We start from the raw sequence: 19,863 nt of genomic DNA on the forward strand, positions 1-19,863 counted from the left end.
AGCCCCCGCATCCCACCCAGGGTCCCTCCCATTCAATCTGGGTTCCCACATCTCACCGGGGCTGCTCCATCCCACCTGGGTGCCCTTATCCCATCTGGGTTCCCCCCATCCCAGCTGTGCTCCTTACAGGATTGTTACATCCCATCTGGGCTGTCCCTGTCCTGTCGAAGGCCCCGCACCCCATCCAGATCCCTCCACCTCCACTGGGTCCCCACATCCCAAGTTCCCCGCTACCCTCCCAGGTCCCCCATATCCCATTCAGGGCCCCCACTCCCACCCAGGATTGTTCCAGCTCACTTGGGTCCCTACATCTCATCAGGGTCCCCCCAGCCCCTCTGGAATGCTGCACTGCTCCATTCCTTCCCCCCATCTCAGTTGGGGGCACCAGCACCTCTGGGTCCCCCCGTCCCATCCAGGGTCTCCCCACCCCCTGAGGGTGCCCTCACCCCGTTGGCTCCAATGCCAAGATGCCATTGTCCCACTAAGGCTGCTCCCATCCAACCAACATGTTCCTGTCCTGCCTTCACCCCCCATAGGGTGCCCCAGCCCCATCTGGGTGTCCCCATCCCACAGATGTGTCCCATCACACCCAGGTGTCAGCAAACTGCTCAGCTGTCCCCATCCCAATGGGGTGCTCAGGGGGGATCCCACCCCCACCCCACCAGCACTCCCCCATCACAGTGGGGTGCTCACGGAGCCCCCAGCCCACCCCACACTGAGCAGGGTCCCTGTACAGCCCCCGGCTGCCCCATAGGACAGGACCGCACTGACAAACCCTATTTTGTCTATTTTTGCTGCTATTCTTTTGGCACCGAGTCGCCCACCCCCTCCAACCCTCCGGGCCCCCTCACACCACCCCACAAAGGTCCCTTTGCCTGAAATCCCCTATGAAAAGGCTTTTGTGGCACAGAACTCAGCGGTGACCCCAAGGAGCAGCTGCGGGGCACTGCGCTGCCCAGGCACTCCCCTTCCAGATGTTTTATGGCCCTGCTTTTAATTAACTTTCCCATTAATTGGCTGCTGGCAGCGCTCACAGCTGTGGGGGGCACTAAGCAGCTTCCCCATCCCACCCAGGGTCACTCTGACCCATTGGGGAGATCTGTCCCTGGGGGTCGCACCCCCAAAATGCCAATTTGGGGTGTTTGAAGGCAGCCCCTCACATGGAGGATGGGGGGGGTCCCATGGTGTCCCACGGTCCCACTGTCCCCAGGGGTCCCATAGTGGTTGGGGCTCCTGGGGTGGCTGGAGGACTCGGGGTGCTCAGGGATCCCATGGCATCCACAGGTCAGGGGGCGTGCCAGGCTGTCCGGGGGTCCCGGGGCCAAATGGAGGCTGGGGGGATCCCAGGGGGTCCCAGAGTGGCCGGGGGTGCCCAGGGGGTCCCATGTCATCTGGGGGGGGGGGCTGGGTTGCCCGAGGGTCCCAGTGTCCCCATGGTGTATCCAGGGCTGCCTGGGAGCCCCGTGGTGCCCGTGGGGGGGGCGTGGGGTCTGAAGCTCCTGGTGTCCCCGGGGTCCCGTGGGTGGCTCAAGGTGCTCGGAGTTGCCCCATGTCATCATGGGGGGGCAGCAGGGTGCCCCATGGACACGCTGTACACGGGGGTCCCACGGCGGCTGGGGGAGCCCGTGTCCCAACGCCCCGCGGTGTCCGTGGGACGCAGGAGGGGACACGGGTGGGGGTGGGTTGGGGGGGGGGGGTGACATCGCCGCCGTGTCCCCCCCTCAGGGGGGCGATGAGCAGCGCGCGCCCGCGGCCATGGGGGCGGGGCTTCCGTAAGGGGCGTGGTCTATCGGGGGCGTGGCCAACGGGGGGCGTTCCCCGGATGGGCGGGGCTCGGGGGGCGGGGCTTGTATGGGGCGGGGGCGGGGCGTGGCGGGACCCGGCGCTGCCATGGCGCTGAACCTCAGCAAGAACGGGCGGGCGCTGCAGGAGGCCTACGGGAGAGTGGTGGCGGCCGGCAGCAACACCGACTGGTGGGGGGGGGGATCTGGGGGAGGAGGGGGGGGGTTTGGGGGGACCGGAGGGGGGAGAGTGGAAGGAGGATGTGGGGGGTGTAGGGGGGTGATGGGGCTGGGGGGTGGAGGTGGAGTGTGGGGTGGGGGGCGGGCAGAGCGGGGGGGGCACAGAAAGATGGGGGTGTGGGGTGATGGGAGGGATCGGGATGTGGGGCACGTGGGGGGACAGACTGGGAGGGCATGGGGTGTATGGGGAGCCATGGGGTGCATGGGGGGCTATGGGGTACATGGGGGGGGGTGTTGGTCAGGGTACGGAGTGCCCAGAGATGGGGGCTGTGGGGCTGTGGGGTGGGGGGGGTTTAGTGCCTGAGGCTCAATGGATGCCCGGGAGCTGGGGCTCGGTATCGGTGGGTGCAGCGCTTTGGGGCTGGGGACGTGACTCAGCCCCCCCCGAACCCACAGGGCTCTGTTCACCTATGAAGGCAACAGCAACGACCTGCGCGTGGCCGGCACCGGGGGTGAGTTGTGCCCCAGCTCTGGGCGCCTTATTACAAATGGGGAAGTGATGCCGGCACGTTCCGCCCACCCCTCCCGCTCTGCCCCATAACCCCTTTCGGTTGCCAATGGAGGCTGAAGGCCCATTCCTGCTGTGAGGGGGTCTGGGTTTGGGGCTGGCCGTTGTGGTGCTGCTGCCTTTTGCTTTGGGGGCGTTTATGAGGAAGGGTTTGGGGGTGGGAGTGTGTTCTGTGGGTTTCCTCATTCCTGAGTGGTTCCCGTGCACGTGCTGCTGGGGATGCCGGGAGTTGTGGGCTCCCTGGGGGCAGCCAGGATGTGGTCGGTGTCCCCTGGCCCAGCCCCGCTCCTGTCCTGGCGCAGAGGGCGGCCTGGAGGAGATGGTGGAGGAGCTGAACAGCGGCAAGGTGATGTACGCCTTCTGCAGGGTGAAGGACCCCAACTCTGGCCTGCCCAAATACGTCCTCGTCAACTGGGTGAGCTGGGATGGGGATGTGGGACATCCCAAAGCAAAGGGTTGGGAAAGAGCTGCTGGGGAGGGGCTCATGGTGCCACTGCTCTTCCATTGCTGTTCCATTGCCTCTTCCATTGATCTTCCATTGGTACTCTGTTGGTTTTCCATTGCTCTTCTGTTGGTTTGCCATTGATTCTCCATGCAGACGGGTGAGGGTGTCAATGATGTGCGGAAAGGAGCGTGTGCCAACCATGTCAGCACCGTTGCCAGCTTCCTGAAGGTTTGCTCGGCTCTGCTGTCCCCATTCTTTCCCTGTGGAAGCCACCTCGGTGCTACCCCGAGCCTGATGTCCCCGTGCAGGGTGCCCACGTCACCATCAATGCTCGAGCGGAGGAGGACGTGGAGCCCGAGCTCATCATGCAGAAGGTGGCCAAAGCCTCGGGGGCCAACTACAGCTTCCATAAGGAGAGCAGCCGCTTCCAGGACGCCGGGCCACAGGGCCCCGTGGTGAGTCCAGGGCTGGGGCACTGCTGGGCTGACAGCACCGAGTATGGGAGATGGGTCGGTGCTGGTGTTGGTACCGTGGGATGGGGCTGGGGAAGTGAGGTCCCATCCCACCCAACCGTGCTGCGATCCCTCACAACGGCAGCACAAAGCAGCGGGGTCAGCGTGTTTCTGCAGGGAATGCAGGAAGGTCATTTGTGCAGCGCTCTGACCCCCCCTGCCCACCCCACACAGGGCTCCGTCTACCAGAAAACCAACGCCATGTCAGAAATCAAGCGGGTCAACAAGGACCACTTCTGGGCCAAGGCTGAGGTGAGGGCCGCAGTGCAGCAGTGCAGCTGCATGGCAGAGCACGGTGGGGCTGAGATGGGGTGAGGGCTGCAGTGCAGCAGTGCCGCAGTACAGCAGTGCAGCTGCATGGCAGCGCAGTGGGGCTGAGGTGGTGTGTGCACCCAACAGAAGGATGAGGAGAACCGGCGCCTGGAGGAGAAGCGGCGCATGGAGGAGGAGCGGCAGCGGCTGGAACGTGAACGGCGCGAGAGGGAGCTGCAGGAGGCAGCAGGGAGGGAGCAGAGGTTCCAGGCGCGCTCCAGCCAGATCGAGGCCCAGAAGTGAGTCCTGAGCACCGCCAGCCCCTTGTCACCCCGTCACCCTCTGTCATCTTCTCTCCCCTTTGTCACCCTCCATCTCCCTGCAGGAGGCTGCAGCAGGAGGCAGAGAGGCAGGAACATCAGCAGTGGGTGAGCCTCGTGCTGTCCCTGGGGTGTTTGGGGTGCAGATGCCCCCTTTGCTCATTCCCTGGGTCCACACGGTGGGGCCATCGCTTTCCTCTCTGGTGCCACAGAAGGAGCAGCAGGCAGAGGAGCGTGAGGCCGGGCAGCGCCGCAGCGTCCGGAGGAGCGAATCAGTGGAGAAAGCCCAGGTGAGAGCACAGCCCCACAGCCCCACGGCCCTACAGCCCCACGGCCCCATGGCCCTACAGCCCCACGGCCCCATGGCCCCATGGCCCCACAGCCGGGGGTCCACCCACTGGACTCTCCCCCCACCCTGAGCTCTGCTCTACACGCAGGAGGCAGCGTCACTGATTGCACAGCGCCCGGGGAACCCGCGGGACATCTTTGTGCAGAGGGAGCAGGCGGCACCTGGTGATGCTGCGGCTGCTGCACAGCCAGGTGAGGGTCTCAGGGTGGGGGCAGAATGTGGGCACCCAGTCCCAGGCAGGGGAGGATCTGCAGACCCCCCTGAACTCCCCCTCTTCTCTTGCAGGCAAACTGCGCAGCCCATTCCTGCAGCGGGAGCTGGACTCGGTGCCCACCCCCACCCCCACCGTCCTGGACCCATCACCGGTGCTGGCTGCAGGTGTGTGCTGTGCGCCCACCTGGGACCTGGGCTCCTCCTGGAGATCCCCGACCCACCTGGACGTGGTGCTGGGTGGGGGCACAGAGGCTCAGAGCTGCCCACAGTCCTGCCATGACTCCATGACCCCCCACCCCCCTGGCAGCACGGTGCTGTGGGGCCGCACTCACCGCTAGATGCTGCTGTTGGCCAAGCTCCGGCGCAGCCCTTCCCATTAGCGTTGCTATTTGTGGTATTTTAGGCAATGATTCACACTGGGCACGAGCTCCCCCCTTCCCCCTCACCCCCCCAAACAGGAAACACCACTCAGGGCTCTGTAACCCTACTGCTATGGGGGGAGCACTATGAGTGAGCTGCCGCCATTCCCCCCGCAGGGCACAATGTGAGCCCAATGGGGACCCACACGGATGGGGAGAACGTGTATGAGGACGCAGCTGACAGCGCAGCCATCTATGAGGAACCCCCACAGGTTGGGCTCTGCCTCTGCTTTTCGGGTCCAGCTTTATGGGGGTGCACCCCCTCTGGGTGCCTCTGCTGCCCTCAGCCCCACGCTGGGTTTGCTGCACCCCCTCAATGCCCCCCATTCTCCCCCAGGACCACGATGATGGAGCTCAGTACCAGTACCCGGCTGGGTACCAGCAGGAGCCTGACCTGGCAGGGAAGGGGCTGTGTGCCCGCGCGCTCTACGACTACCAGGCGGGTATGGGAGGGAGATCCCTCCCAAATGTAAGGGGTCCCCCCCAGGATGGGGGGCCCAGGGTTTCACTTGCTTTATCCCACATCCCCCCCCCTGTTCCTCCTTCCCAGCGGACGACACCGAGATCTCCTTTGACCCCGAGAACATCATCACCAACATTGAGATGATCGACGAGGGATGGTGGCGGGGCTACGGCCCCGATGGCCACTTCGGGATGTTCCCTGCCAACTACGTGGAGCTGCTGGAGTGAGGTCGGTGGGGCGGGCAGTGCCCGGACTCCCCCCACCAGCACTGGTTCTTCCGAGCAGCGCCAGCTTCCTGCCTTCCTCCCCCCTCCCCCAGCACCGTGCTGTGCCCCCCGGAGCCCCCAGCACTTTCTGGGGGGCAACGGCAGCACCCTGCAGTGACCCCCCCCCCCTCAAGCTGTGAGTGCTGCCTGCCCCATTCACTGTGAAGGAGGAAGAGCGCGGTGCAGAGGCGGCCTTCCTCTCCCCCTGGTTTGCTTTGGGATCAAAGATGCGGTGGTTGTTGGCTGCGGGTGAATAAAAGGGCTTTCTTTGGTGTCAGGACCCTGTGGGGCTCTGTGTACCCCCCACCCACAGACCATGGGTGAGGGTTTCTGTGCCATTGGTGGTATTTCGGTGCAGCGTTCGCATCATGCCTTTATTTGTGCAGCGTGAGGGTGGCATGCAGGCATGGCGATGATGGCAGGGATGTGGCATGGCAGCGTAGGCCTGGGGATGGCACGTGCTGAAGCATGGGGATGGCACTGAGCAGGGATGGCACGGAATGGGGTTGGAGAGGGAGGTGGCGTGGGGATGGCATGACCTCGGGGATGATGGGGGTGGGGTGATGGAGCAGGGCTGGGCTGTGCTTGGAGCTGGCACAGGGATGGAGGTGCAGTGGGGAATATGGTGACCTGTCCCTGCCTTGTCCCCACGGTGCCCCTCACTTCCAGCCGCTGAAGAACTGCTTGAAAAGGGGCGTCTCGCGGCCCTGGGGCAGGATTTCCACCTGTGGGACGGTGATGGGGACACGATGGGGGTGGGAGGACGTGGCCTGCGCCCCCCAGCCCACCTGCACCCACCTGTGTGTGGGGCGAGTAGCCCATGCGGGTGATGGTCTGCTCGGCCACGCTGAGCGCCGCCTGCCGCTCCTGCTCGTTGGCTTTACGCCCTGTGGATGGGGCTGTCAGTGCTGCATGGGGTGGCCCTGTGCCCTCCCCATCCCCATCCGTGGGCACCTTTCCACACGTAGACCTTCCCCCCGGAGCCCGTGTCCAGCACGAAGCAGTCATCGGGGCACAGCAGGCTCTGGTTGAAGGGGCAGCCCCGCGCCACTTCGCTCAGGTCCATGCGCCCCGTCACGTCCGACACCTGGATGGTCAGTGTCACCCCCATCCCACAGCCAGTGCCAGGATGGGAAAGACCTTTACATCACCAAGTCTGACCAACAACCTGCCCCTTAGTGCCATATCCACACATCCCTTATGAGCCCACAGGGAAGCCCCGGGTGCCCCAGGCCAGGTTTGATGGAGCTTTAGGCAACCTGACCCATTGTGGGGCAACCAGCCCCCTGCATGGGGGTCCCTGAGCCATGCCCAGCCCCACACATCCCTCGTGCCTTGCCTTGTACAGAACAGCCGTCCCCGCGCTGTGATCGGCCGCCACGTCCTCCTCAGGGCTGCCCTCCATCAGGGTGGGCTTTGGGCCCAGCACCTGCAGCATCTCAGGGGGCTCCTCACCATCCATCACCGTCTCCAGACGTGCTTTGCCACCCCGCTCGCCATCACGGATGGCTGCAGCCAACTCCTGCGCCCGGCTGCGCTCCAGGACATTGCACTGCGCCCCGCACCACGTGAAGATGGTCTGGAGACAAGGATTGAGGTGGCAATGTGGTGGACATCAAGGAGGACAGACAGACATCCCAGTGGATGGACGCCCCAATGGGCAGGTGGACAGGCAGGAAAACAAACAGACGCTGCTATGGACAGATGGATGCTTTGATAGACAGACACCCCAACAGATGGACAGACACCCATCAGGACAGACAGCCTTCCTATAGATGGAGAGCTGCCCTGATGACCATAAGGACACCCCAGCAGACAGACGGACACCACACAGACATGCTGCCCTTCTTACACCAAGCCAGGGACCTGGGGGACAGAGAAGGGACGGGGTTGATGCAGCCACGCACCTCTCCCAGGTCGAGGATGAAGCAGTCTCCAGTGTTGAAGCTGGCCCAGCTCAGCTCCCGCTCCGTGGCCCGGATGTTCCTGCGGCCCTTCACCTGGTAGAGCTGGCGCACGGGGCCGGGACCAGCGCTGTGCCGCGGTGACTTGAAGGCAGAGTCCACCCCGCCGTCCTGCCGGCACCGCAGGGGACACTGAGCAATGGCCGGCACCATCACCATGCCCAGCGCACATCAGGGCTGCCCAAGAGCCACTGGTGATGCCCAGACCCCATTAGTGTCACCCAATGGCCCACTGGTGATGCTCATTGCTGACTGGTGGTGCCCAGCCCCACACCTGGTACGTGACGCCGCGGGGGAAGTATCCCATGAACTCATCGGACTCGTGGCCCTGCACCTCGCGGTGGGTGACGGGGCGCTCCCCCAGCAGTGAATTCAGCTGTGTGCTCAGCAGGGCACAGCCCCCCCGCTCATCCTGCGACGCTTCCCGACCTGCAGCGGGGAACAACAGCTCAGCGGGACCCCCGCGTCCCCCCATCGCCCCATCGCCCCGTGCTCACCGATCCACAGGTGCAGGTGGGCTCGCTCCTCGGGCCCCAGGTGCAGCACCAGGTAGGCGTCCCCCGAATAGAAGATGCCCCAGGAGCTCTCAGGGACCGGCACCGGGCGCAGCTTCTCCACGCGCCAGATGTGCAGCCCAGGGCGGGTGGGTGTGGGGCCAAAGGGGGAACCGCTGCGGGGAGAGGGGTGTTGGTATGGGGTCTATGGGGCTACGGGGGGCGGGGAGGGTTTGGAGGGTGTGGGACCTTTTGGGGAGTGCTGTGTACATGGTGCCAGGGAGGCGGTGGATGGATGGACAGACAGCTGGAAGGACAGGCTGGCACCACAACAGGGAGATGGATGCCCTGATGGACAGACAGACAGAAGTGAGGTCAGACCCCCCACCACAGACACCCGATGGAGAAATGGACGCCCCAACAGACACCACAACTGACAGACGGACACAACCCCCACCACAGACACCCCAACGGACAGACAGACACCCCAATGAATGGGCACCTGGACAGACAGACACCCCTGTGGGTCACACAGACGGACAGACGGACACCTGGAAGTACAGCCAAGTGCAGCAGGAGAACGACAGGCAGAAGGACGGACCCCCTGACAGCTGGACACCCCCGTGAGCAGACAGACAGACAGGAGGACACCCAGACGGACACACAGACAAACAGGCGGGCGCCCCACCAGCCGTGGGACACCCGGAAGCCGCAGTCAGATGCCTCTGACTCAAGCAGGAAAGGGTGTGGACGCCGGGGGGGTGGATGGGGGGATGGGGGGGGTGGGCCTGTCCCTGCATGTACCCCCCACCCTGAGCACGTGGCCATGGGGGGGGCTGCTGGCACACGACCCCCCCAAACAGGAGTCAGCATCACATGGGGCTCCTGGGGGTCCCAGGCCCCTGTTGCTGCTGGTCGGGGGGGGATGTCATGGGGGGGGCTGTGCTGGGAGCGGGGGGTGCACTGGGAATTGTAGCTGGTGGTTGGGGAGCAGCACTGGAGTCACGTCCTGTACTGGGATTGCTGAATGGGGCTGAATGGGGGGGGGCTGTAATGTGGGGAGGGGGGCAACGCTCGGGGGACCAGGAACACCGGGGGACTGGGGGAGTATTGGGTGAACTGGGGGGAACTGGGGGGAACTGGGGGGAACTGGGGGGAACTGGGAGGAACTGGGGGGAACTGGGAAGCTGTAGCTGCCACAGGGCAGCCCCCCTTTGCCGGCCACCCCCGCCACAGCGTGTCTGGGTGCTGAGTCACAGCTGGGCTGGGGGCCACACGTGTGACGAGCGCGGGGGGGGCTCAGCCACGTGGCTCGGCCTCCGTGGGGCCCGGGGAGCCTGCAGGGCCTCGCAGCGGGATCGGGGGCACGGGACGGGGATAATGGGGGGGGGGGGCGATGCTGGGTGGTACCAAGGGGGGTCCCGAGCCCTGAGCCAGGGCAGTGACAGCGCCGTGACCGATCCCACGCGGTGCCGGTGCCACGGAGTCCCGGTCCGGAGCAGCGTCAGTGCAGCTGGTTGCTGTGCAGTGCTGCTGCCAATGCGATGCCAGGGCAGCACCAGTGCAACCCCAGTGCAGGGTCAGTGCAATGCAAATGCCAATGCAGTGCCAATGCAATGCCAGTGTGGCATGAGTGCAACGCGAGTGCACTATCAGTGCAACATCAGCAATATCAGAGCAATATCAGCGCAATATCAGCAATATCAGTACACTATCAGTGCACTATCAGTGCAATATCAGAGCGATGCCATCGCAGCTCCGTCCCACGCCGTCGGTACCGCTCCGGCCCGAGCCGGTCCCCCCGCAGGGCGGTGCCGCCCCTCCCCCGTACACCCCCCTTATCCCGTCCCGTCCCGTCCCATCCCATCCCATCCCATCCCGTCCCGTCCCGCTCCGCTCGGTCCCGTCCCGCTCCGCTCGGTGCCGTTCCGCGATGCCGCCCCGTTCCGCCGCGCTGCTCCCGCTGCTGCTGCTGCTCCCGGCGCTGCCCGGGGCCGGGCCGAGCCCCGCCGCTCCCGCACTGACGGACGCGGAGATCGAAGAGTTTCTGCGCGGTTTCCTGGCGCCCGGAGACGGCGCTGAAGGAGCGGACGGCAGCGATGGGCGGCTCGGAGCTCAGCCCGGGACCGGCGGGGAGCGGGGAGCGGGGAACGGCGGTGAGTGCGGGGCGGGGGGTGACGGGGTGGGAGTGATCGGGTGGGCACAATGGGATGGGGGTGATGGAGTGTGGGGCGCTGGAACTGGGGAGGAATTGGAATGGGGACACTGGGATGGGGGAAGAATGGAGTAGGGGAACTGGGGGCATTGGGGGAACTGGGATGGGAGTAAATGGGATGAGGGCGATGAAACGAGGGCACTGAGATGGAGGGAAATGGGATAAAGGGAACCGAGATGAGAGCACTGGGATGGACGACACAGGGGGAACCGGGGGGTGTGAGGTGAGTTGGGGTGAACTGAAATGAACAGAACTGGGAGCGCTGGGCAGGGCTGGGGGCACCGAGTGGGGGCACTGGGGTGGCTGGGGGCTGCCTCCATCCCGCCCTGCTCCCACAGAACCTCCAGAGCGGCTGATGGAGCCCGAGGAACCCAAGAAACCCAAGAAGGACAAAGCACCCAAACCCACCAAGAAACCCAAAGAGAGAAACCGGGGCTCCAAGAAGGACAGGGACAGGGACAAGGACAGGGACAAGAACGCTGATGGGGAGAAGCCCCCCAAGAAGCCCAAAGAGAAGCCCCCCAAAGGCTCTGAGAAGCCCCCCAAGGGCTCCAAAAAGTCCAAGGAGAAACCCCCCAAGGAGAAACCCCCCAAGGAGAAGCCCCCCAAGGAGAAACCCCCCAAGGCCACCAAGAAGCCCCTGGACACGAGGCCACCGCAGCCACCCGACAGCCCCTGGGAGCCCCCTACAGCCCCACAGCCCCCACAGGGTGAGGACAGACCAGGGACATCTCTGTCTGTGGGGCAGCCGTGGGTCCCCGAGGAGAAGGAGGAGGAGGATGGCAGAGACCGAGGTGAGTGGGGGGGGGGGCACACTGTGGGGTCCTTTGGGGCAGAGCTCAATGCCACCCATGTCCCACCCCAATACTTCGCGTCCCCTGTGTCCCCATCCTAGAAGAGGTGGAGGAGCGGCCGACCCAGCGCTGGGAGTGGGGCCGGGAGGATCAGAGCCCTGAGCCTGAGGCAGGTGAGTGCCACCCCACGTCCCCTGTCACCCCTCCATGTCTCAGTGCCACCTCCCTGTGCCCTGGGGCCATGTCCCTCATCTCCAGGGCCACCTCCCTGCATCCTAATGTCATTCCCCTGACCTCTGTGCCCCATGTCCCCATGTCACCCCACAGAGGTCCCCGAGGAGCCGGAGCCGCCGACACTGGACTACAACGAGCAGCTGGAGCGGGAGGACTACGAGGACTGTACGGTGCTGGGGCTCACGGGGGCACTGTGGGGTCCCATCCCTCATGGCCCCACAGTCTGTGTCCCCCTCTGTCCCCAGTTGAGTACATCCGGCGGCAGCAGAAGCCCCGCAAACCCCCAAACAGGAGGAAACCCGAGCGGGTCTGGCCCCAACCGGAGGCAACGACGCGTCAGTGCGGGGACACAGGGACAGGGGTGACCCCAGTGCTGGGAGGGGGGTTTGGGGTCACCAGGGGTGGGGGGGGTACGGGGACATCCCAGTGAGTGGGGGGTGCAGGGGGCCCATGGAGGCATGGTGGTCCTGCAGGGGTCACCTATGGGGATGTGGAGGTCCTGTGAGGACAGAGAGGGTCCCACATGGGGGTTACAGGGATGCCATGGTATATGAGCATCCCACTGGAATATATGGGTTCCTGCAGAGAATTGGGACCCCATAAAGGTATGTGAACTTCAGGGATGTGAGGACCCCGTAGGGTAAGGGGGGACCTCACAGTGACATGAAGATGCCATAGGGACACAGTGACCCTGCAGAGGCATAGGGGACCCCATAGGCACCCCAAACCCTTTGGCCATCCCCAGCCACACCAAAGGAGCCCCCTGTGCCACTGCCTGGCCCTGTGACTGAGCGTGACTACGAGGAGGGCTGGGAGCGACCCGACTACGATGATAGTGAGTGACCCCAGGACCCATCCCCTGCTCCCAGGGGGCTCTGTGGGGCTCCAGGGGGGTCCCAGCCCCTCACTCCCATCCCCACTCCACAGTGGACTACGGGCTGCTCCCACCTCCCAAGCCCAAGAAGCAGCCAGAGAAAGAGGAAGAGATGGAGACAGATGAGAAGTTGAAGCCCTGTGAGAAGCAGTGGCACAGCCCTGTCCCCATCCTGTTCCTGTCCTCGTCCCTGTCCCCATCCCATCCCCATCCCTGTCTGTCCCCTTTTTGTCCCTGTTCCCATCCCTGATGGCTGCTCTCCCACCAGGGAAGCCCAAGAAGGGCGGAAGCAGCAAGGAGGAGGAGGAGGATCCGTGGGCAGAGGAGAAAGGCCAGGACAGCAAAGGTGGGTGACCCCAACCCTGTGCCCCTGCCCAGCCCGTGCCCCTTTCACTGTGTCCCTTTTCTCTAGGAAAACCCAAAAAGCCGGGTGGGAAGAAATGGGAACCAGATGAGGACGAGTGGGCACCACCAGAGGAGAAGACGAGTGAGTGTTCCCATCCCCGTGGTCAGGGCCACTACGCTGCAGTGCCATGGCCTTCCCGTCCCCTGTCCCCACAGAGTGTCCCCCCATCGGGATGGAGTCCCATCGTGTGGAGGATGATCAGATCCTGGCCTCCTCCATGCTGCGCCATGGGCTGGGTGCACAGCGCGGCCGCCTCAACATGCAGGTGGGTGTTCATCCCATCCCCATCCTATATCAACATTCACCCCTATCCCATCCCCATCCCTGTCCTGTCCCCATTCCTGTCCCCATCCCCATCCCATCCCCACCCCATTGCTATCTCAGTCCCTATCCCATCTCCATCCCATCTCCATCTCCATCCCCATCCCATCCCATCCCTGTCCCCCCTCACCCCATCCATGTACCTTACTGTCCCCAGGTGGGTCCCAATGAGGACGATTTCTTTGACGGCGCGTGGTGTGCGGAGGACGACAGCCGTTCCCACTGGCTGGAGGTGGACACGCGTCGCACCACCAAGTTCACCGGAGTCATCACACAGGGACGCGACTCCCAGATCCAGTACGGGGCCAGCGGGTGGGGGGGGGGGGCTGTGGGGCAGCCCTGCGGGGGTCCCACACTGTCCCCTTCATCCCTCCCACAGCGATGACTTCGTCACCAGCTTCTATGTGGGCTTCAGCAATGACAGCCAGAACTGGGTGATGTACACCAACGGCTACGAGGAGATGGTATGGGGGGGGAAGGGGTGATGGGGGGGACACAACGGGGACACTGTGCCACCCTGAGCTGCATCCCCGTCCCCAGAAGTTCTATGGCAACGTGGACAAGGACACGCCAGTGCTGACCGAGTTCCCCGAGCCCATGGTGGCCCGTTACATCCGCGTGTACCCGCAGACCTGGAACGGCAGCTTGTGCCTGCGGCTGGAAGTGCTGGGCTGCCCCCTGTCCTGTGAGTGGCCCCGGGAGGGGACACGGGGCTGGTGGTCCCCAGGACACCATGGACACATCACTGTCCTCCACAGCCGTCAGCAGTTACTACACGCAGCAGAACGAGGTGACGTCGACTGACAACCTGGATTTCCGACACCACAGCTACAAGGACATGAGGCAGGTGGGTGTGATGGCTCCATACACAGCCATGTCCCCACGCTGCATCCCAGCGCCTGTCCCCTCCCCTGCAGCTGATGAAGGTGGTGAACGAGGAGTGTCCCACCATCACCCGCATCTACAACATCGGCAAGAGCTCACGGGGGCTGAAGATCTACGCCATGGAGATCTCCGACAACCCGGGGGAGCACGAGACGGGTGAGGGGGGGCGTGGGGACACTGCAGGTGGCCGTGCCCCTACCTGAGTTCTGTCGCTGCCATACCCTGAACCCTGTGCCATATGGGAACCCTAACACTAATCCTGTCCCACTGCAGCAATGGCCAAAGCCTTACCCTGACATTAACCTTAACCCTAACCCTGAACCTAAAACTAACCCTAGCTCTAACCTTAACCCTAACCCTAAAGCTAACTCTAGCCCTAAAGCCTGTCCTAACCTTAACCATGACCCTAAATCTACAGCTAATCCTCACCCTCGTCCTAAAGCTGACCCTAACCCTAACCCTGACCCCAAAGCCAACCCAGGCCCTGATCCTAGTGGTGGCTGTGCTGTCCCATAGGCGGTAGGGCTGGGTGCCTTACCCCAACCCCACACACCCCGTACCCCATGATCCCTGCAGGAGAGCCCGAGTTCCGCTACACTGCGGGGCTGCACGGCAACGAGGCGCTGGGCCGGGAGCTGCTGCTGCTGCTGATGCAGTTCCTGTGCAAGGAGTACCAGGACGGCAACCCCCGCGTGCGCAGCCTGGTCACGGAGACACGCATCCACCTCGTGCCCTCGCTCAACCCCGACGGATACGAGCTGGCACGGGAGGCGGTGAGAGCGGGGGGCTGCGGGGGGGCACTGGGATGGTGGCACTGGGGTGGTGTTGGTGGCACTGGGGTTCCCTCAGGGCTCCGAGCTGGGCAACTGGGCGCTGGGCCACTGGACCGAGGAGGGCTTCGACCTCTTTGAGAACTTCCCTGACCTGACGTCGCCGCTGTGGGCGGCCGAGGAGCGGCAGCTGGTGCCACATCGCTTCCCCAGCCACCACATCCCCATCCCAGAGCACTACCTGCAGGAGGACGCCGCAGTGAGCACACACCCACCCTGAGTGTGGCAGGGGCACAACGGGACGGGTGGCACACGGGTGGCAAAGCGTCCCCTCCCCAGGTGGCCGTGGAGACCAGAGCCATCATGGCCTGGATGGAGAAGAACCCCTTTGTGCTGGGAGCCAACCTGCAGGGCGGGGAGAAGTTTGTCTCCTTCCCCTTCGACGCGGCGCGGCCCCAAAGCGAGACCCCCGCAGCCCCGCGCCCACAGGACGAGGATGAGGACGGCGAGCGGCCCGAGGTGCACGAGACGCCCGACCACGCAGTGTTCCGCTGGCTGGCCATCTCCTACGCCTCCGCACACCTCACCATGACCGAGACCTTCCGCGGGGGCTGCCACACACAGGATGTCACCGAGGCCATGGGCATCGTGCAGGGTGCCAAATGGAAGCCCCGCACCGGCAGTAAGTGGGCATCGAGGTGGCAGCCATTGGACTCATCTTAAGGGCCGTCCTCACCTAAGGGATCCCACTGCAACAGTGAGCTGAGGAGGAGGTAACGTGCAGCTCTTGCCCCATTGGGATTTTGGCAGGCATGAATGACTTCAGCTACCTGCACACCAACTGCCTGGAGCTCTCAGTCTACCTGGGCTGCGACAAGTTCCCCCACGAGAGCGAGCTGCAGCAGGAGTGGGAGAACAACAAAGAGTCACTGCTCACCTTCATGGAGCAGGTAGGAGCTGGGGTCCGGTGCCGGGAGCTGGTGGTCGTCCCCTTGTCCCCATGCGCTGCCCTCGTCCCCTTCTGTGCAGACCCACCGGGGGATCAAAGGTTTGGTGACAGACCAGCAGGGAGAGCCCATCGCCAACGCCACCATCGTGGTGGGCGGCATCAAGCACAGCGTCAGGACAGGTAGGAGGTGGGGTGGGCTGTCGTGGCACAGGGATGGTCCCTCACCCCCTGACCCCATCTCTGCCCACAGCCAGCGGTGGGGACTACTGGCGCATCCTGAACCCGGGTGAGTACCGCGTGTCGGCGCGGGCCGAGGGCTACAACCCCAGCACCAAGACCTGCAGCGTCTTCTACGACATCGGGGCCACCCAGTGCAACTTCGTGCTGGCGCGCTCCAACTGGAAGCGCATCCGTGAGATCATGGCCATGAACGGGAACCGGCCCATCCGCCGTGTGGTGCCCGGCCGCCCCATGACGCTCCGTGAGCGCCTGCGGCTGCGCCAGCGCCTGCGGCTCCGGCAGCGGCTCCGTGAGCGGATGAGGCTGCGGCGACTGAACGGCACCGCCAGCACCGCCGGCCCCACGGCCCCACCGCCCAGCACGGCACTGCCCGGCCCGTTCAGCAGCACCACGTACGCACCGTGGAGCCAGGAGCCACCCACAGCCGGCACCTGGGAGATGGAGACTGAAACGGAGCTGGTGACCGAGCTGGTGACGGTGACGGAGCTGTGGGATGTGGGCACAGGGACGGCACAGCCCTTCACCACTGCAGAGACCTACACCGTGAACTTTGGTGATTAGGGGACGCCTGTCCCCTCACTCCTGCCTCCAGGTGCTCCATGAGGGCACCATGCCGTGCTCCCGGAGCCCCTGGGCTGGGCACATACACACACACACACACACACACACACACATCCCCGTGCCCAGGCAGCTGGTGGTGACACTGTGACAGCATGGAGGAAGCAGGGCAGGGCCCTAGCGTGGTTTTGTTACACAAATAAACAAAGCTGTATTGGTAGCAGCACCGCATCGCTTCCCCACCGCACCGCGCCGCAGGGGGATGAGGTGACGTCTGTGCTGTCACTGCCCTACCTCCATGTCACTGCCCCAGCTCCATGTCACTGTCGTCCTCGGCTCCAAAGACAGAGAAGCTGATGGGCTGGCAGCTGAGGTCGCGCAGGTTGATGAGGCAGGCGGTCTGCGTGGCACTGAAGGCTGGAACTGCCACCAGCAGCACCCGCTGCCCATCCTCCCCTGCGGGACAGGCAGGCGTCACAGCATGAATGGGGACGGGGACGGGGACAGGCAGCAGCGGGGACTCACCGGTCAGCAGCTTGGACTGGAACTTGGGCGCGTTGCCGCAGAAGTAGACGTGTGGGCAGTCGGTGAGGATGAAGGGATCTGAGTTGTAGAAGGGGTAGCAGCCTGCAGGAGCAGAGTGAGCTGGGGAACCCAAACCAGCACCCCACTGTGTGGCACCGGGACCCCGCACCCCCTTACCCAGCGTGTCGGGGGCCGTGGGGCTGATGTGTCCCGCCAGCAGCGTCCACTCCAGGATCTCCAGGTAGTCGTCCAGGCTGCTGTACTTGAAGATATCGCTGATGTTTTGCCCTGACGTCCCCAAAAACCTGTATTTTGAGGGTGGATCTGTATTCAGTGCAACCTGCAGCAGAACCCCATGCCACCAGCGGCATCCCAGCCTCGGTGACACTGTGCCTCACCGGATGCCATCTATGTCAGCCTGGTAGGGGTTGGTGACGAGCTGCAGTGTGGGGTAGGCGCTGGAGAGGGGCAGCATGCAGCGGTGCAGAGGCTGCTGCGGCAGCGTGTAGTTGGTGGGGTCAAACTCTCCGGGCATCACGTCCACAGGCACGGAGCTCTGCAGGCAGAGTGAAGCTGTTGGGGGCCTGAGGGGCTGCGGGAGCCGCTCTGCCAGCCCAGGCACTCACACAGAACTGCAGCAGGATCTCATCCAGCATCTTCACCGCCTCCACGCTGGCAGCCTGTGTTTTCTTGGTCAAATACTTGGCCTGCGGCGGTGAGGATGCTGTGAGGAGCACGATCTCTCTCCATCCCTCCCTCCCACCTACCAGCCCCCCCCACTCTCCCCATACCTTGTGCAGGCTGTCCCGGCTCTGTGTGCTCTGGCTCAGAAGGTTCCCGGCCAGCAGGACGCGGGAGATGAGAGCAGCGCAGCTCTGCTGGCCCTCAGCACCCAGCTGCCCCGTCACCGCGTCCACCAGCAGCTGTGTGCCCAGCAGGGACTCGCCGCTGCCGCTGCCCAGCCCCAGCCCTGACGCCAGCAGCACAAACCTGGGCGGGGGGCAGGCAGAGGACTGCAGTCCCCATCGTGTCCCTCAGGATGGATGGGATGAATGGCTCCCAGGGCCGCGTGGAGACACAGTGGGGACACAACAGGAACTCACCTATCGGTGCTGGGACCGCACCACGGCAGCTGAGGGGGCAGGTGGGCAAAGCAGTGCTCCTCCACCAGGAACTTCCCATCCTCCTGCTCGTGGCCGTACACAGCCAACACGGTGCCTGCAGCGGGTGGGGGGACACTCAGCCTCACCATCTCCATCTGGGCCACCACCGCCCCACTGCCGTCCCCTACCTGTCACCAGCCTCGACGCCTCGATGTTCCCCGTCAGCTTGATGCGCTGCAGCTCGTCCTCCAGCACCAGCTCGTCCGACGGGTCCACGTACTTGGCCAGGGGGGGCTGCGGCACCAGGTTGTGCTGGCGGGTGGGGAGGACGAGAGCGAGACCCCCGGTTCAGTGAGGCTCACGGCCTGTGCTGGGGCTGCTCTCCAGCTGCTTTCACTTAGTGCGCAGCCAGCACGGCGGCCAAGGAGGAAGCGGCGGGGAGGGGGGGGGGGGTGCTCAGCCCTACCTCCTCATTGATCTCCTGCAGGATGGAGGGCTGCAGCCGCATGGCCTTGAACAGCGTCCCCACCACGCAGCACCGCTCCCCTGTCTGCAGCTCACACAGCTTCCGCAGCAGCACATCGTCACCTGCGGGGCCGGGAGGTTCAAACAAAACCATGACACATCGCTGGCACCGTGCTGAGGCTGCTCCACAAAACACCCCCATGGAACTTCCAGGCCTCCAGAGCAAACCCCTCATCCCACAGTGCTGGGAAAGCAGCCATGGAAGGGTGTAAGGGTGACCCCGGGGTGTGTCACCATGCTGGGGTTTGGGGTGGGAAGGACGAGGATGAGTGAGAGGGGACGGGGGGACAGGGGGGGTGATGGGGGCTGGGCACGGCACCAGCAACGTTAGGAATGTGAGTATGTGGGTATGTGGGTATGTGGCCACGTACGTGGCTGCCTGGGGACAGGAAGCAGCTGAACCCGGAGCTCCATCCAGCTGCAGCCCCACTGTGTGCATGGGGGGGGTCAGTGTTCCCAAATGAGAAGCAGAGCCCAGAAATGAGCGGTGGGACAGTGGGGGGATGGGACGGGATGGGGGGGGCACCGGGGGGAGGTAACGGGGCGATAACGGGGCTGGGGGTCTCGGGGGGGGTCTCACCCCATCGGCTCCGTGCCCGCCGCTCCAGGCGGGGCCTCATGCCCAGCAGCCTCGTGCTGTACAGATGCGCGTATTGCCGGGCGAAGCTGCGCTCCCCCAGGCGGAACGGAGCGGAACGGTCCGACACGGAGCTGAGCGAGCGGGGGAACGGGGCGGGGGCGGCGGACGGAGCGGACAGAAGGGACTGAACCGGGACCGGGACCGGAGGGAACATGGCGGGGCTGGGGGGAAACGGGGGGTCAGGGACACCGGGATGGGACCCGGAACCACACCGAGTAACACCCCACGTGACCACCGGTACCGAGTAACACCCCACGTGACCACCGGTACCGAATCCCCCCCCCACCGGTGACACGTGACCCCCCGGTCCCCTCTCACGACCCCTCCCCCCCCGGTTGCCCCCGTTACCCGCACTGTGACCACGTGACCCTCCCAACTGCCCCCGTTACCCAGACTCCCCCCCCAGCCCCCCGGTACCGGACCCCCATAAATCACCCCCGGTACCGGACCGCCCCCCCCACATCCGGTTCCCACACGGTGCCGTACGGGGTCAGAGGTCAGAGGTCACGTGGTGACGGCCGTCTGCACACGGCCCGTGTCGCGCCGGGGGGGGCACCGAGTGGCGCCAACACGGGGAGCGGAAGCGGCGAAGCCGCGC

At 64.7% G+C, this 19,863-nt stretch overlaps 4 protein-coding genes across 12 annotated transcripts; 2 read left to right on the forward strand and 2 right to left on the reverse strand.

Annotated features, from left to right (window-relative positions):
- Positions 1–1,858: 1,858 nt before the first annotated feature.
- On the forward strand, positions 1,859–6,048 carry DBNL (drebrin like). Its single transcript, XM_085509967.1, has 14 exons — positions 1,859–1,973; positions 2,418–2,473; positions 2,832–2,944; positions 3,128–3,202; positions 3,283–3,429; positions 3,661–3,738; positions 3,886–4,037; positions 4,124–4,166; positions 4,271–4,348; positions 4,496–4,598; positions 4,693–4,785; positions 5,157–5,251; positions 5,377–5,482; positions 5,590–6,048. Exons 1-14 carry the CDS (start codon positions 1,891–1,893, stop codon positions 5,727–5,729), a joined length of 1,362 nt encoding a protein of 453 aa, XP_085366093.1. The 5' UTR covers positions 1,859–1,890; the 3' UTR covers positions 5,730–6,048.
- A 73-nt stretch (positions 6,049–6,121) lies between these two features.
- Positions 6,122–8,995, reverse strand: CAPG (capping actin protein, gelsolin like). Of its 5 annotated transcripts, none has more exons than XM_015883045.2 (9): positions 8,915–8,995; positions 8,476–8,574; positions 8,230–8,402; positions 8,007–8,161; positions 7,676–7,843; positions 7,108–7,347; positions 6,723–6,855; positions 6,567–6,655; positions 6,122–6,493 (listed from the first exon to the last, which is right to left on the reverse strand). In XM_015883045.2, exons 2-9 carry the CDS (start codon positions 8,496–8,498, stop codon positions 6,428–6,430), a joined length of 1,047 nt encoding a protein of 348 aa, XP_015738531.2. In that variant the 5' UTR covers positions 8,499–8,574; positions 8,915–8,995; the 3' UTR covers positions 6,122–6,427. The 5 variants fall into 5 exon arrangements, with proteins under 5 accessions (XP_015738531.2, XP_085366090.1, XP_085366089.1 ...); XM_085509964.1 differs by having other exon boundaries at positions 8,828–8,970; XM_085509963.1 differs by having other exon boundaries at positions 8,729–8,967.
- Positions 8,996–10,034: 1,039 nt separating this feature from the next.
- On the forward strand, positions 10,035–16,695 carry AEBP1 (AE binding protein 1). 2 transcript variants are annotated; one of them, XM_015882974.3, is made up of 21 exons: positions 10,035–10,382; positions 10,780–11,235; positions 11,337–11,408; positions 11,563–11,634; positions 11,715–11,804; positions 12,215–12,304; positions 12,397–12,483; positions 12,612–12,689; positions 12,756–12,830; positions 12,905–13,014; positions 13,228–13,367; positions 13,450–13,534; positions 13,611–13,755; positions 13,829–13,917; positions 13,988–14,111; positions 14,532–14,728; positions 14,805–14,984; positions 15,065–15,407; positions 15,536–15,675; positions 15,755–15,854; positions 15,925–16,695. In XM_015882974.3, the coding sequence occupies exons 1-21, from the start codon at positions 10,160–10,162 to the stop codon at positions 16,473–16,475; spliced, it is 3,447 nt and encodes a 1,148-aa protein (XP_015738460.2). In that variant the 5' UTR covers positions 10,035–10,159; the 3' UTR covers positions 16,476–16,695. The 2 variants fall into 2 exon arrangements, with proteins under 2 accessions (XP_015738460.2, XP_015738461.2); XM_015882975.3 differs by having other exon boundaries at positions 10,062–10,382; positions 11,340–11,408.
- Positions 16,659–19,856, reverse strand: POLD2 (DNA polymerase delta 2, accessory subunit). Of its 4 annotated transcripts, none has more exons than XM_015882983.3 (11): positions 19,752–19,856; positions 19,206–19,426; positions 18,567–18,688; positions 18,289–18,412; positions 18,101–18,215; positions 17,789–17,987; positions 17,624–17,704; positions 17,396–17,553; positions 17,175–17,302; positions 16,998–17,099; positions 16,659–16,928 (listed from the first exon to the last, which is right to left on the reverse strand). In XM_015882983.3, the coding sequence occupies exons 2-11, from the start codon at positions 19,417–19,419 to the stop codon at positions 16,774–16,776; spliced, it is 1,398 nt and encodes a 465-aa protein (XP_015738469.2). In that variant the 5' UTR covers positions 19,420–19,426; positions 19,752–19,856; the 3' UTR covers positions 16,659–16,773. The 4 variants fall into 4 exon arrangements, with proteins under 4 accessions (XP_015738469.2, XP_032304778.2, XP_085366094.1 ...); XM_032448887.2 differs by having other exon boundaries at positions 19,740–19,856; XM_085509968.1 differs by having other exon boundaries at positions 19,710–19,856.
- Between the last annotated feature and the right edge of the window lie 7 nt (positions 19,857–19,863).

This window comes from Coturnix japonica, chromosome 10, assembly GCF_054131305.1.
Source record: "Coturnix japonica strain WE chromosome 10, WE-NBRP24, whole genome shotgun sequence".
In the NCBI taxonomy this organism is placed as follows: domain Eukaryota; kingdom Metazoa; phylum Chordata; class Aves; order Galliformes; family Phasianidae; genus Coturnix; species Coturnix japonica.